Source organism: Dermacentor silvarum, chromosome 4, assembly GCF_013339745.2.
Source record: "Dermacentor silvarum isolate Dsil-2018 chromosome 4, BIME_Dsil_1.4, whole genome shotgun sequence".
NCBI classification, from domain to species: domain Eukaryota; kingdom Metazoa; phylum Arthropoda; class Arachnida; order Ixodida; family Ixodidae; genus Dermacentor; species Dermacentor silvarum.
The window spans coordinates 15,733,479-15,748,998 of NC_051157.2; the positions used below are offsets into that span (position 1 = coordinate 15,733,479).

Genomic DNA, 15,520 nt, shown 5'->3' on the forward strand with positions numbered 1-15,520 from the left:
ACTTGAATGAGATGCACAAGAGAGATATAAACGTTTCCGACGAGGGTGCAGTATCTCGTCAGAAGCCACTTTGTTGCCTGCAGAGAGAGAAAATATTTTAGCGCATGCACGCATGTGACATACAAGCAAGCAAACACAAAAAGCGAATCATCAACAAACGCTTTGCGAAAGACGATCAACTTGATGGGGACGAAAGGGGGCATGATGCTCAGAATAGCTTCGCGCCATCACCGAGAAAGTGCAGACAGCCGATGTGACGGGCACGTGCATTTACGGTCCTTGTGTCTTTATTTTCCAGGGACTCTCTGGTCATTATGCTGAGTGCTCTCTACGCCAAGCTGCTCGTAATCATGGGAATATGCTTCCCGCTTGCTGAAGTGATCTCAAAGAAAATACCCGTCTCGTTTTACGAGGTAAGCACACGCACGCTCCACCGCGTCGACTTTAAACGGCATCTCATTGTTTTATGTTCCATTGTGTAACACCGTGCACATATGTTACACCCGCAACTACTTCATTTTCGCTATGCTTGACGCTCTTGTAGTCGCTTGGCAACCGTTCATTGTTGCAAATCGAGCGCGCTGTTGTGGTGTCGCTCTCGTTCGTTCTTTTGCATTTGCGTTGGACGTCGCATTCAAGAGCATCCCTTCGTTCATAATAGCATTGGCTGACAGCGCCGCGTGCAACCCTTGCGGATGCGACGAAAACTGTATAGTTTCGTGTGGCCTCTGAGATTACAAAGGTCCGCCGTTGCGATCTCGGAGCCCACGAGTTTCGTCGGAGAAATTATGCGTTGTATACGCCGATGCATTATCCATTAATTTTTGGAGCGGATATCTCTAAAGTGGTTCAGCAGTCTCACAAATCCTGCAGAGTGACCTTGTCTTGATCACTGACAGGCTTCATCTCCGCATTTGCAACACGTGCGATTGCATAACTTAAGCGATGAGCTAGTTAATGGAATTAATTAGACATATTACGAGCGATAATCGCATAATTTTCTTAGGAGCTGCCGCTGCGACGACAACGTATTCAGCATGCCCGCATTTTTCTATCCCCCTGCTTTTAATAACCGGAGAGCGCCGTATACGTCCATAAAACAGCCGCTGCATCTCGACGCGATGCTGTTAGAGGCGCGGTGACGGCAATGAGCGCCTCGTTGTGCCGCAGGGCTTCTACCTGTACCTGTACTTCGGCAGCATCGCATTCCTGCTGTACGTGTACGTGTTCCTGCTGCGCCACGACAAGGTCAACTCCAAGCTGGACCACCTGACCGACAGCTTCGGCGATAAGCTGCGCCGCCTGCTGGGCATGCGCAGCTCGCGCGGCACCAACATGGAGATCCCGCCGACGCCCAAGAAGCGCGTGCACGATGCCACCACGCACGCCGGCAGCTTCTACCTCAGGCTGGGTGCAGTCGGTAAGGTCGGCATCGCGAGCGACGATACGTGACAACGCGCCCGTATGATGAGATTTGGGCGGACGCTAAACAGCCACAGGTGGGCGTCAAAATCAATCCGGCGCCCTCCAATATACGGTGGCTCACGTAGCCCAGGTATTACTCCTGTACATTAGAATTTATTTATTTATTTATTTATTTATTTATTTATTTATTTATTTATTTATTTATTTATTTATTTATTTATTTATTTATTTATTTATTTATCATTCGTTCTCGATAGCGGCAGGTCGCGCGAGGCACACAGCGGACCGTATTCTATCCCCGCCAATCATTCTAGATTGACGTATGACATCGCGCAAGATAGAAGTAGAGCAACAATACCTTGATATGGGCGAGTTGGTTCATCCTGACACTGTTCATTAACACGCGCAAAAGACCAAGGCGAAAGGAACACAAACGTCGTATGTGTTCCATTGTCTTCGTCTCTTACGCTTGTTCAGGAACGCTGTCTATAAAAGTGGAATTTCAATTTCTGGCACGGCTTGATATTTATAAGAAGGTTTATCATGGTTCAAAGATATGTAGTCCTTATAACCACTTGTCGCTAGTTACGAACCGAACAACGATCAATATTGGGGCAAAGTCCTCTCACGATTCTGTTTAGAGTGGGCTACCCCTCGTCACCAGAGCAACTTGTCCCTGTCCCTCCCCCACCGATTCCTTCACCTAAATGTGCCCCCTCCCATCCAGTCAACACGCGATGTGAAAGTGACGGCGACGGGTGGTGTGTCTGCCCCACGAATTTCACTGGTGACGTCCCCTTTCTCTGATTTAGAGAATCGGCGTGCGCTAAAGGGAGTAGCCCAAAGTGTCATTGATCGAAAATGCTGTCCCAGGAAATCGACTGTACGAACACTGTCTGGCGATGGAGCTGAAAATGCTAAGGCCTCACGAACGGTCGGCTCCCCTTTCTGGCCTGTAACGCGTCTGAGATTCGTGCCGCGGAGTTGACAACCACTCGCACTCACCTCCACTCACACTCACTCGCACTCACACTTACGCCTTTGAAATGTGTGAGTGCACTCATGAGTGAGTGCGCCGACCTATGTTGACAACATAGCGGCGCTGTTAGACAAGGACACTATGAATACCTTAGAACAGACGACGAAATGCTCTGAATTCTCATTATCCAATGACGCCAGGTAGCTCAACGTTAACTTCTCGAGAAAATAGCCACCATTCACCGCATAACTATATTGGCTTGTTATCGCATAGAAGTGAATCGCCAACGGTGGAAGAGCCGAAGAGAGTGAAGGGCACCGGCAACGCGGAGAATAAGCGGCGCGCGGAGAGCGACCAGGCTATACCGGTGTGGGGCGCACTCGGGTTGACACGTTGACGAACGGCTGCTGCGGCGGATTTTGGGGAAGCGTGCTTCCTGCCCGGGCGCTCCGAGTATATAGTCGCGTCCGGCGTCCGTGGAACCTGAGACCTCCGGCCCCGCTGCTCGGTTGTGGTTCCCACGAACGCGCACCAAGTGGGGAGCCTCGCTGAATTATTGCGCGAAAGCCTAACCCCGTTCATCGGCGCGGGACTGTTCTTAGAATCGATGCAACAGTGTTCGATCTGAGTTATGTCACCGAGAACTTGCCTAAAAAAGAACCTGACCGCAATTGTGCGCCATTACGCTTGCAGGCATAACGTCAACATTGTAGCCGCCCGTTTCTAAGTTCGTCACCTAACATTTGTGCGAGCGTTGGTCATCTTTGATTATCTGAATCTTTCTCCCTAGTTATGACGTCATCTATATAGCGTGGTGGTCGTATTCTACGCGTAGTAAACGCAGACCTGTGAGGCATTTACGATGACTGCGACCAAACCCTTCATATTTCTCCCGTATGCCATCATTTATTTACCTTTTAATCATCTATATGTAAATAAGCTATCTTTAGGAAGGGGGTGGGGGCACTGTACAAAGGCCGATTGTCTAAAGGGACGTAATGTTGTATGTTTTTATGCTTTGCTTGTTTAATACGTGGTTTGGCGTATGTGGGTCCTGGTTATCTTGTAACCTCTTCCAGAAAAAGAACGGTCGGTTAGACAACTTGTAGTTGTCGTCTATGAACATTGAAATGACATCAAATTATTTCTCTCCATGGTGAGAACACGTAGCAATAGTCATAAACTAAGGATGTAATCAAAAAAGAGTATAATTAGCCGTAAACGATGTGGGATTGCCTGTGTCGATGTCGCCCTCTCCCGTGCTTCCGCCAAGTGCCTTCTAACTTAAATTTCGCGCACTTCGCCAGATGACGCGAAGTGCCCGAGTTCGGGCACTTCGCGTAAAAGGCCATTGGAGACGTACAAACAACGGAGGCGTGCAAAAACAAAGTTCCGCGTAGTGGTTCAGAAAGTTTGATCATGGGGGGTTCAGTGTGTGTGTGTTTGTGTGTGTGTTGATTGTGTGTGTGTGTGTGTGTGTTTAAAGATAGGTAGGACATTAGACAAATTAATAACAAGAGCTTGGTAGCGCAACCCACTGCCCCGTTTCAAAGGGGACGCTCATAGCATCTATCCATCCGTCCATCCCGGACGAAGGAAAGCCTAGCAGGACGAAGCAGGAAGAGCGGAGAGCCGCCGGCCGCGCGAGTGCGTCGCCTCATACTTGGGTGTGTGTCTTGAAAAAGCGCATTCCATAGTGTCAAACACTGAAAAAAAAAAAAAAAAAAAAAGGTCAACCAAGTGTCGACGCTAAACAAGACAAGGCCGACGTAATTGTGCGTTAAATACCACACGCAGTAAGATGCGATCTGAGTGAATAATGAACATGAAAAGGAAACTGAATAGAGTGGTATAAGCAACGTTTATTTATAAAGCAGGACTTTGACTTGGGCCAGTTGGTTCATAGTTAGTTGGGGAATACAGCGCAAAGAAGACAGGGACAAAGAAAACACGGAACACTAGACGAGCGCTGAATGCAGCGCTCGCAGCGCGCGTCTAGTGTTCCGTGTTTTCTTTGGCCCGGTCTTCTTTGGGCTGCATTGCCCAACTAGTTTATTTATAGTATCATTTGAACCACCATGTACGTCGACCTTGACTTCTTTAACCTCGACACTTCGTTGACCATTCCCTTCTTTCGTTTTCATTTTCTTGCTCAATTTGTTGTTTCGTTTCATAGCGTTGCCAAAAGCAAGATCTTCAATTGTTGCCCTTTTTATTTTTCAGCTTTTGGAACCGGGAGCATGATCTATTCGGGGCTCGAGTTCGGCCAGTTCTTCGAGATGGAGTCCGATTCCAAGTGCTACAACATTCTTTTCAGCCTGACGCCGGCCACGCGGATGGCATTCACATTCTTTCAGCTCTACTTCATCTTCATCAACTCCAGGGTAAGCGGATTTTTAGATTGCTAGCGTTGCCGAAACCCGGAACTTGTGTTCAGTAGCTTTGTTGTTTTTGTTTCCTTGTAAAACAATGGCACGTAGCCACGAGTCCAAGATGTCAATTAAATCTCGATCAAGCGAATGCCGTGTGACACGGAACAACGTAGATAGGAAATATCCACAATTAGAGACGACTTGCGAAGTGATTAATTAAATCACCTGCAACGTAAGTAGGCACGACGTACGGGCTGAATCTTCGCAACAGTGTCCTCTGCTATTTTTGTCAAAGTGCTTCTTGAGTAACGCGGAAGATATGCAGCGCCGACGAAGTGTTTCCTATACTTTGTGCGTACAGATAGCCCCAATGTTTTTTTCTGCGCGCTAGCACATTTTTTCTCTCTCTCTCTCTCTCTTTTTTTTTTTTGCGACGGCAGTTAAAAGCTCTGACACTTTTTGCATTTAAGCACAAAGCGACGTCACACAGTTTGTATGACAATGTGACACTGCGGACGCAGTACGGAAGCCCTTATAACAACCATTGTTGTAGTACCCGGATGTTCGGTGAACACGCGACAATCGCGAAGCGCTACCCTGTCGCATATCTGCCACACAAACACGTAAAGTAGCAGAATATGAATTCGGCTCACACCTGGGGCAAGCTGTCTTTTCGACCACACTCGTCTTCCTTTTCCGTATTATTTCTACATTTCAATGAAACATAACAGTTAATTCGCCCCATGGTTAATCTGGTTTCGTTGTCTGTTTTCTTCGTACTGTTGTAACTAACGAAAAATCGAGCCCTTCGATCTTATTGTCGCTCATTTCAGCGTAGGAGTGTCAGCGCGCCGCAGAAATAGGGGCCTTTAGAAAGAGCGTTCCCAAGCTTAAGCAAAAGGCTAATAATGTCCGTTGTCGTACCTATTGCATGCCTTTGTACTCTTTTGCGTTCTTTTGTACGCCCGGTAGCTTGCGTCCCCGACTTCTAAAACTCCCCTAATGTAGACAGGAATCTGCGTCGTTTGCTTCTCGACAGAGACGGAAAAAAAGTCCACGCACTGGGCTACGCGTGGCCGTCGCAGAGACTCTCCAGTTATGCGAATTACGCCCGTATGACTCCCGACTCCCTTGTTGTTCGATCGTGCGAGCGAGTGACGCTGGCGTCGGCACTTTCTATAACATCAGCACAGCGTTGGTTTAAAATAGCAACGTTGTTGACCGCCTTCGAAAAGTGAACATAAAGGGCAAAAAAAAAAAAAAAAATCGCGGCTTGGCCAAATAAACCTTCGCGAGCGTCTTTCCCCTTCTTGTAATGGTTAGACCGTTTTCGTCGTCCGCGGTACCTTACGCGAACCGAGATATTTTCGTCTTGGCTGGCCGGCGTCAATGAACTCGCGCAGCTGCATGCCTCGGGGAAGACGAAACATCGTTTTCTTCGCTGATGCTACTTTTTCTTTCTCTTTCTCTCTCTTATGATGCTGGCGGAAGTGGGCGTGCGCTCTCTGGCGTTGTTCTCCGGGCGTATGTGAGGAGTGGTGAAGGGAGGGAGTGTTGAGCGTGACGTCGGGCCGCCGCTCCCGCATTTTTGACGCGTGTGCCCTGCGAGAAACGCCCAGTGATAGCTCTCCCATTAGGTTATCGGCTCGATGAGGGTCTGCTCACGTACTCATTGGAATACATACAGCTTTTCCCATTTTTCGTATCGCCGTTTGTGTGTGCGTCCAGTTCTGTTGATTGAGGAAACAGAAAAGGCAATGAAGCGAGTTAACTGCCACCTTTGTGTCTCAACCGCGCGCTCAGCTATGCGACGGCAACGATCTGGGGGCACCTTGCGAAAGCCTCTTCGTTGTCTGTCGCAGCGTGTACGAAATAATTTCAGTCTGTTGCTAAACTCCGGTTGACAGTCCGGCGATTATCGGTGAGCGAATTCCAGAAACTGTGAGACACGCTTGTCCATTATGAGCATAAAATGGTCAACTACTTGTCGCCCGCTCACAGCATTTTGAGGCGCCCCTTGGTTTCTTGGTGCACTGTAAACGACGCAATAGTTCGTATTAAATATTTCAGCTCATTGAGCTCCCTTTAACATGTGGTGTTTATGTACGTTTATTACGTGTATACCCGTGAGGGGCAGAAGTGTACGGCCAACGGGTTACGCAAATAAAAGGTGAATTTCGTCGCAGTTTATATGAACGCGGTCATAAATTAACTACTGCAGTCCAAACTTCACCATACAGACACCACAGTGCACTCGTAAAACTTCAGCTCTACGTCTCAGAAACTAAGGAATAATTTTTTTTTTCGAGAAACCTGCGATCCGGACATCTTTTCTCATCGGTGTATGTACATTATGAAGGATGCGCGACATTCACAGTTCCTGTAGATGTCGATCTTCGAAGATGCAGTTCTTCGTGTAATACGAAATTTACGCTCTCTCTTTCCCTTTGAAAGCATCTTTGCTACCACGACAGTGCGTTTGATGAAGTTCTCCGGCCCGGTTAGCCCGAGTAGAGTCCGTGAGCATGGACTTCTGTCGACCAAATGGTCGTACTTACAAATGGTCGTACTGAAATTGATCAATTCGATGAACGTTCTTAGAGAGGGAACAGAGCGAAGTATGGATACTTCCTTGAAAAGTATATGCGGCACATCATATATAGAGACAGACAAAAATGCAGCGCACTCGGTCGCGGAGACCACTTAGTACGACAGAAGGCTGAGCGGTCTGGTAATGATTCATGGTTTGAAAAGTTAGGCGTAGAAAATAAAGGACAACACGGTGTTCTTATTCGTTTCTTTCCTGTTATGTTCGCGTTTTCAACTCATAACTGTACTAACCAAGGAGACCAGTTGAGCACTGGAAGTTTCTCTATGGCGAGCTGGTTGGAGCTCCCCATAAAAAGACATTACATAGGTTTCGTGCTCTTTTTTTTATAGGTTGCCATTAACAAGTTCACAACGTTCGCGAGGTTCGGCCTGATGCACATGATTTCCGCCAACATCTGCGTGTGGCTTCACGTCCTGATTCAAGAAACAAAGCACCAGCTCCTGGATTTCATCCAGAGGAACGAGACCAACCTCTTAGCCATGGCCATCAATCCTATACCGAACATCGGTACGTGCTGTTTAATTTTGTTTGCGTGCTAGCGTGAGTCACATTAAATGGAACGCATTCACTGTGTTTTTATTGCGATAGCAATCCTATGGACCCTCCAGGCGAATTTCTGCCATTAGCGTCGCCGTGATGTTCCGTACAAAGTCCAAGTGCGATAACATCGCGGCCGCGCGCCGTATGCTGTAGGTGTCTTCTCACGCTTGCAAGTGAGGAAGGCGGGGAGGGTGCGCGCGCTTGGAGGGGCGGGGCGGTGAGGGGGCAAGTTGGTACGCATCTCATCTCCAACTGAGGCGTCTAAGCGCGGCCACGCGCTTCCTATCTTCGAAGAAATTTGCCGTGAGTTCGAAGGCTGGCCCACCTGAGGTAGCTGACGGTGTCGTGGGCGATGTGTTGCGCGCTGTGTCACGATGTGTTGAAGCGGGAGGCAGCACGAAGGGGAATTCCTGCTACCGCTCTTCACCACGCCAGCTTTCGAACAGAGAGTGTTCGCGGTGTTCGAGTGAGGATGTGTTCGTGATAGGTTTTTTTTTAGTTTTTTTTATTTATTACATACTGCAGACCTTTGCATCCAAGCAGGTGGGCAGTTTCGAAATTACAGACATACTTTACATAATAACAGAGGTCGTAAAATACAAAATAACAACAATGGAATCTGTTTCAAGATAAGTGTACGAAGACATAATACATAAAAAGAATACAAAACAACAACGGAAACTGTTTCTACATTTTTGCAGTAATAGGGCTACGATAACAGGTGTGTGAAATGGGGCAACAATGGTACTTTGGTGTGGTAACAGAGACTAAGAAGATGTCTGGATTAATTCGTTCCAATAATAAGAATACTTCTAAGTGTCAGTTCTAGCAAAATTAGGTGTTGGAGAGTTAGCCTGATGATGCCTTGTGGGTCTGGTTAGTAAGGGTGATAGATACTGTGATGGATCTATGGCAAGTTCGTGGTTGCGAAGCAGTGAAAGGTCAATTCTGAACGGTTTTCGACGCGTTTTAAGAAAGGGAATGACAACCGTGGCCTCGTGGTAGAGTGTCCGCCTCGGCTGCGGAAGGTCGTGGGTTCGATTCCCACGGCCGCCGGGCACCCACTGGTTCGTCGAAGATGGGTACAAGCGCTCCCTGGCACTCGGCTTTCTTCAGGGGTGATGTGTTTGGGAAAGGAGCCTGCGCTTCTAAAATCCCGTCGAAACCCTCGTGAGCACAAAACATGAGACACCAGTATGACCAGTACCGTGACCAGTACCACTCTACCATTTCTGACGGAGAGTCAGATCGTGAGAATTCGTTGTACATAAACCGGACTGCTTTCGTCTGTATTCTTTCGAGGCACTTAATGTTTAGTTGGGTATGCGGGTCCCACACTCTACTGGCATATTCCATCTTGGGTCTGATTAACGAATAATGGTATAGTATAGTTTAACATTGTTTGGGGTGGCTCTAAGTTTGTTTTAGGAAGCAGAGTTTTCGAAAGGGTGGGTGAGCAAATATTATTGACTTGTATATTCCAGGATATGTTAGTTGTTAATATAATACCTAAGTATTTATAATTGTCAGCATTTTTCAGTGAGGATGAACCAAGTTTGTAAGTAAAAGACAGATGTGTGTTGTGGGTTCTTGGTGTCTCACAGGAGACCAACCACCGCGGGTTCGAGCTTAGCGAGCCACAGGGCCGCGTCAGCCGTCGCCTCCAGCACCGCTCGCGCGCAAGCTCAGAGGCCGCAAGGGGCTACCGAGCGACGCACGCAAAAACACAGTAAAGCCCTGAGTTGACGGAATCCGTTTACTGAAACCGTCGGCACCAGCACTGCACAAACGCCCGCACGGAGGGGAGCCAAAGGGGTCCCGCACCAGGGCGAAAATACAATAACAGGCGCCTATAGCACGTCGCGGCGAGAGCACAGGCTCAAGCTGGGACACGCCGCTAGGAAAAGTCCCGGCGGCTATGCTACTTGCTCTGGCGATAACCAATGGGTCAACTCGCGAGAGCACGGGCAATATCCTTCGGCTTAGGCTTTCGGCAAGTGCGGCTCGGCGAGGTACGACCTCGCGCGAGCACTAATGGCACCGCTCGTCGGCTTAGCGTCGGGAAAGGATCAGCACAAAGTACGCGCTCCCCGCACGGGCAAAGGCACCGTGCGCGAGCTCCAGTCCTAGTCACAAAGGTGTCGGCGGACGTGAGGAAAGCATGAACGTACCGTGCGCTGGTCCCGGAGAGAAGTCCACGCTTCCCCGCTAGCGGCCGACAACCGGCCGCGTCGTGACGTCAGCGCTCCGCCCCCACCGCCAACCGCCGCGTGCGCAGCGCCACCGCGGGAACCGGTTAGGCGGCGCGGGCGGAGAAGGAGGCCAGCGGGGAACGATGGCGAGGGATGGCAGAGCAGGCGAAGCGCGCGCAATCATGCCGGCGCAACCCTCAATCCCCACAGTGTGTGTGTGTGTGTGTGTGTGTGTGTGTGTGTGTGTGTGTGTGTGTGTGTGTGTGTGTGTGTGTGTGTGTGTGTGTGTGTGTGTGTGTGTGTGTGTGTGTGTGTGTGTGTGTGTGTGTGTGTGTGTGTGTGTGTGTTTTACACGTAATAGGGAGGAAGATAGTTTTGTCGGTGTTATCAACCATTCCCAACCCTTTGCACCACTTCAATATGTTATTCAGGTTGGGATTTAGCTCAGTTTGATCACCGGGACAAAAAATTATTTCAACAAAACGCAATCATCTTTAAACACTCGAATTTGCGCACCAGGAGTTATTACGTTTACAATATTGTTAGTGTAAGCCAAGAAGAGCAGGGGGTCTAGGACACTACCCTGTGGTACCCCTGACGTGACTGGCAGACTGTCAGAAAGTTGTCCTCCAATTTCAGTTTGCTGCTTCCTGTTAGTCAGGTATGCAGAAATCCATTTGATAAAGATATTAGGGATGCCAAGTATTTCAAGATTTAAAATTAGTTTATAATGCAGGTTGTCAAAAGCTTTACTAAAATATCAGAGATAAACCGAACGAGTGAGCTACCGCTATTAGTTGCGTTATTGTTGAATACCCTTCTCGAAAGCCGTGTTGGTGCTCTATTAATGCAGAACTATTTCCCAAGAACTTGCGTGTACAGTTAGCAATAATATCTTCTACAAATTTGCAGCATTGGGAGATTAGTGATATTGTACAATAGTTCTGTGTAAGTAGCTGGTCACCTTTCTTAAGCACAAGCACTATGCGCGCGGGACAACTTGCTTATTAGTTAGTAAGCCAATGTTTACAGCAGGTTATGCAGCTGATAAAACGACTAACCTTGCTTCGTATAGCTGTCTAATAATTTACTGTCGCAATCAATGCTTCGCCTTGGGGCGAATCTGCGACCTTTTTTTTTTCTAACAACGTCTGCACTAACTGTCTCTAAATTAGTGATTGCCAGGTTGTGTGCCGACAGAGGGCTATGCTTTGTGCGACCAACCTTTCCCTGTGGTGTGCTGTCGAAATGAATCGCATTGGTTACCTCTGTTCGTTTCTTAGTCTCAGAAATGAAATAGGTCACTCCCAACTGTGTAAGGTTGTCGTTGAAACTTGTGCTGTTTTAAATGATGTAAACGAGCATAACAGTGACTCACAGTCAGGTACAAACTTTAGTGGACCACACCCATCGATAAAACTGTTAATTTCACCATAGCCTATGCATGCAAGTTCCCACTGAGAATGGCCAACTAAACTTCCTCCCTCGGGAATCGTATTTCATCACTCAGTTACTGGTTGTGCCCGCTACACCATACGAAATTTAGCGTTCTTTCTGTGGGCACGGTTCACGAACTGTACGGCCGTACGCTTAATGCACTAGCTATATATGCTTCTTTTCGTTCTGTTGTGTCCGTGACGGTGCTGCTTTTCATTGTGCTGTGTCCGTGACGGCTGTGAATGCCGTTTAGAGCAGGTGAACAATTGTGAGACTGTGAACATTGTCCATATCTGAGTAAGAACATTTAATAAGGTGTATTTGTCTTCGTCTCATTGAGATGATGTCACATGGGCTGACAGTCTTACGTTTATTCTCTGGTCAGTGCGCGTGCAATAAGTTCATATTGTTGTTTACCTTGCTGATTGTTGAGGTTGACATAAAAGTTTATCGCGAGCAATCCAAAGTGAGATCAGTAAAATCTACAATTTGCTCTGAGGCCGCCTTTGTGGCCGATGCCGAGGTGTTTAGCGTTGCATAGTAGTGTACACAACTCGCACCAGTATTATGCTTGTAGCAATGTGCGAACTGAATATTTCGAACGTTTGGCACAAGCTGTAAATCCCTGCGCAAAGTTAGTTTCTGGTACTTTTGAGGTTGTCGTCTTTCTTATACCAGACAGAGCTGGTATCTCGTCAGCGCCTTCGCTGTTGTGAGTTTGTTGGCCTCGTACTGCTCTGCCGCCGTCGCAGGACCTGACAGTTCATTCACTTGTGCCATTCTTCGTTTCCTTGCGCATGCCATCAGCGTCCGAAGAGGAAGAGGAGCACTTGAACCCAGTGCACTACGAGACGCACTCGAAGGACCACCACCGCATCGAGAGGTCGGCCGGCGAGCACGGATTGCACCACGATACGCACAACTGCCGCCGCGCCAACATCATGGGCGAGTTGGTGCAGAACGCGAGTCCGTTCCTGTTTCCCTGCACCATCGAGTACAGCCTCATTAGCGCCGGCATCCTGTACATCATGTGGAAGAACGTGGGCTCGACGCAGCCAGTGCCCAACACTCCGGACAGCTCCATACACGTGCACACGCCACGCCAGCGGCACTACTACCAGGTGGACTGTGCCAAGGCCAACAAGGGCCTTTTCACGGGAATCCTGGTGCTCGTGCTGTCCATCATAAGCCTCATCCTCTTCTTCGTGCTGATCAACAAGCCGCAGTACCGGAACCTGGCCGTCATGGAGGCCCACATCGCCGAGCTGGCCGTCTACTTCCTGGCCTCCCTAGCCACGACCACGGCGCTGTTCCAAGTGCGCGAGCTGCGTTACAACCGCCTGCGAAACACGGACCTGGACAGCATCCTTCTCATCGTTGCCCAGAGCGGGCTGTACCTGTACACCATGTTCAGCATCATAGGCAGCCACTTCACGCTCGACCAGAACACCATGCTGGCGTTGCTGACGGCGCTCGCCTGCCTCATCCAGGGTTCCTTGCAGACCATCTTCATTCTGGACGCGTCGCGCCGCTACGTCAGCAGCAGCGACCAGGCCAATCGCAAGCCCGGCCGCGAGATGGTCACGTTCCTCATAGTGTGCAACTTCTCCATGTGGGCCATCAACACCTTGGAGACTCGCCGCGCCGACTCGAACCCCGTTCAGATGACCTTCTACGGTTTCTGGGCCTGGACCATCATCACGCACGTGACGGCACCACTGACCATCTTCTTCAGGTTCCACAGCACGGTGTGCCTGTGCGACATTTGGAAGAGGGCGTACAAGGTCAAGTCCGACTACCTCTGAGGCGGTCGCCGCGTGCAAGTCGCCAACGGAACTGTGCGAAGAGCGAAAACGCTCGGTTTCCGCCTTTCGTGACGAGGTTCCACCGCGTTCTGATCATTCTGCGGTCGCTTTTCGCCGCACGTTAGCGCGAGTTATGAATGGTCACACCTCTGACGAAACGTTGATGTATAAATGTGTGAGCACGGTGTGGTGATCAACGCGCGGGCATCGTGCGCGCTTTTTATCTTTTGTTACCTTTCTTGTGTATGTTTTGTTGTGCCGGGACACCTTTTGAACGAAGGTCACAAACCCCCCCTCCCTCGTGGGCCTGGGATACAATTCCTACATTGCATCGCCATTTGTGGAAACGGGACCAAAATGAAAGCAATGGGGAAGGAAAGAGAAAGACCAGGCTTTCTCAGCCATCGCGGCGACAACTCACGATCAAACTTTAAGCACGTTAAAAGCAGACTAGATCGTTGTGCCGTATCTCTCACAACGATCTAGCTTGCTTTTAACGTGTTTATAACATTGAACGGCACCGCATATTCTGGGTGCTACTCTGAATGCTGTCAAATTCCGTCATATTGTCAAATTCTCCATCTTGTCAGCTCTAATTGGCCCACAGGGTTGATGTGGCCTCTATGATATTTGGCTCAAGATGCCAACATGCGGCTACAATTTCTGTATAACACTCGCGGACGATGCCGTCAGAGCGTATGTGCGCTTATGCTTGCGAGTTGTAGGCAAAGCCGTTGCTGGCGCTGTGGCAACACTGCGTCTAGACATCTACAGTAAATGCGCAGTTAACCGCGCCTCTTTGCCCTCGAACACTGTACTGGTCATAAATACGTGAAATGTCGCCGCGGACTTCAGTCGAAACCGTGATTATGTGTGATGCATCCTCGAAGCTTTATTTGCGTGCCTGCAGTGTTGGAATGCTCAAGGCGCAAAGCTGAGAGCCAGTTGGCATAGCTAGTGGCATCATGTAGACTACCTACATATACAGGCGGCGCTAGATTTAACTTTAAATGCATTTCAAGCAAACAAGTGTCAAGTACTCTTGGTCGATGTTAGCGAAGTCGCCGTTAAATCCTCGCTGCCGTGGTCCAGTCACTAGAATTGTACCAATAGTTCGGGCGCTGAAAAGCACGATGAGCATGAAATTCTCGTACTATGTATTACCTCATATCTTTGTAGCTACTGCTTCATCGCGCCCTGTCAGACTCTTTAGCTTTAGTGACATGTGCCAATCGCGGGTGACCGCTATGCAATTTTGCACGGGAGACATTGTTGTATACACGTATTGTGCCTTTTCTGTTGTTTCTTACGTGTCTCGTTCCTGTTATTGTGAGGAGGTCTACGCCAGACTCGATACAGAGTTGTTATATACAGTCGCTGCTATATGCCGCCTCTGGTCAGCTTAAAGGGACACTAAAGAGAAGTATTGTGTTAATATATACTGGCAATTTACGCTTCTGGAGCTGCATATACGCATGTCCGTCCAACCGTGAACGGAGTGTCAGTGTTCCATGAGCGACGTAAAAATGAAAAGTCAGGTGTCGCCGCAATTTTAAGATTCCCAAACCAACTATTGTTACTTTCAGAAATTTTGACATTATTTTATCTAGACTATAGTCAAGTGTTCATTGATAACGTGATTACATAGTGTTCGAAAACAAACAAGGCACCTAACGTGGCATCTTTTGCGGAATTTTCTCGTGCGAAGAAAACCCAAATACCCGCGAAACACGTGACGCGACAGTGGACATTGTCGATGCCCCGGCCTTGGCGCGAAATTCTATAAGGCGAGAGTAGCCTTCATTTTCTCTGCCAATCATTACCAACCATCAATCTTTCGCTGCTGCAAAAACGCAGGGAGAGTTTTGAAGGAGTGATCTATACGAGACCAAAATTGATTTAGTATTTATCTTTAGTGTACCTTCAAGCTCAGGTTTGCGCGCTGTCATCTTGATACTCACGTATCGCGCTTGTAACCATGTCTGTCGTCGTTTGTGCTCTTACAGTGTGTAATTGTGAAATATGTTCCGTTTGCGTCAATATAGCCACGTGTATGAACTTCCTTATGAAAAAATAGAGATGCACGAAGCGCGCACCCGTGTTGATTTTGTGAAGTACAAATTAAAGATGACAGACGCATTCAGGTGCGTGAAAAGAAA

The 15,520-nt window shown here is 48.5% G+C and overlaps 1 protein-coding gene across 6 annotated transcripts in view; it reads left to right on the forward strand.

Annotated features, from left to right (window-relative positions):
- The window catches only part of LOC119449513 (proton channel OtopLc), an 82,599-nt gene extending 67,079 nt beyond the window's left edge, over nucleotides 1-15,520 (forward strand). For all 6 annotated transcript variants that reach the window (XM_049665272.1, XM_049665275.1, XM_049665274.1 and 3 more), the window contains 5 exons: nucleotides 299-413; nucleotides 1,171-1,420; nucleotides 4,628-4,788; nucleotides 7,717-7,894; nucleotides 12,364-15,520. In XM_049665272.1, the coding sequence (XP_049521229.1) occupies nucleotides 299-413; nucleotides 1,171-1,420; nucleotides 4,628-4,788; nucleotides 7,717-7,894; nucleotides 12,364-13,361 (1,702 nt within the window). In that variant the 3' untranslated portion in view covers nucleotides 13,362-15,520. The remainder of the gene's footprint in view (nucleotides 1-298; nucleotides 414-1,170; nucleotides 1,421-4,627; nucleotides 4,789-7,716; nucleotides 7,895-12,363) is intronic.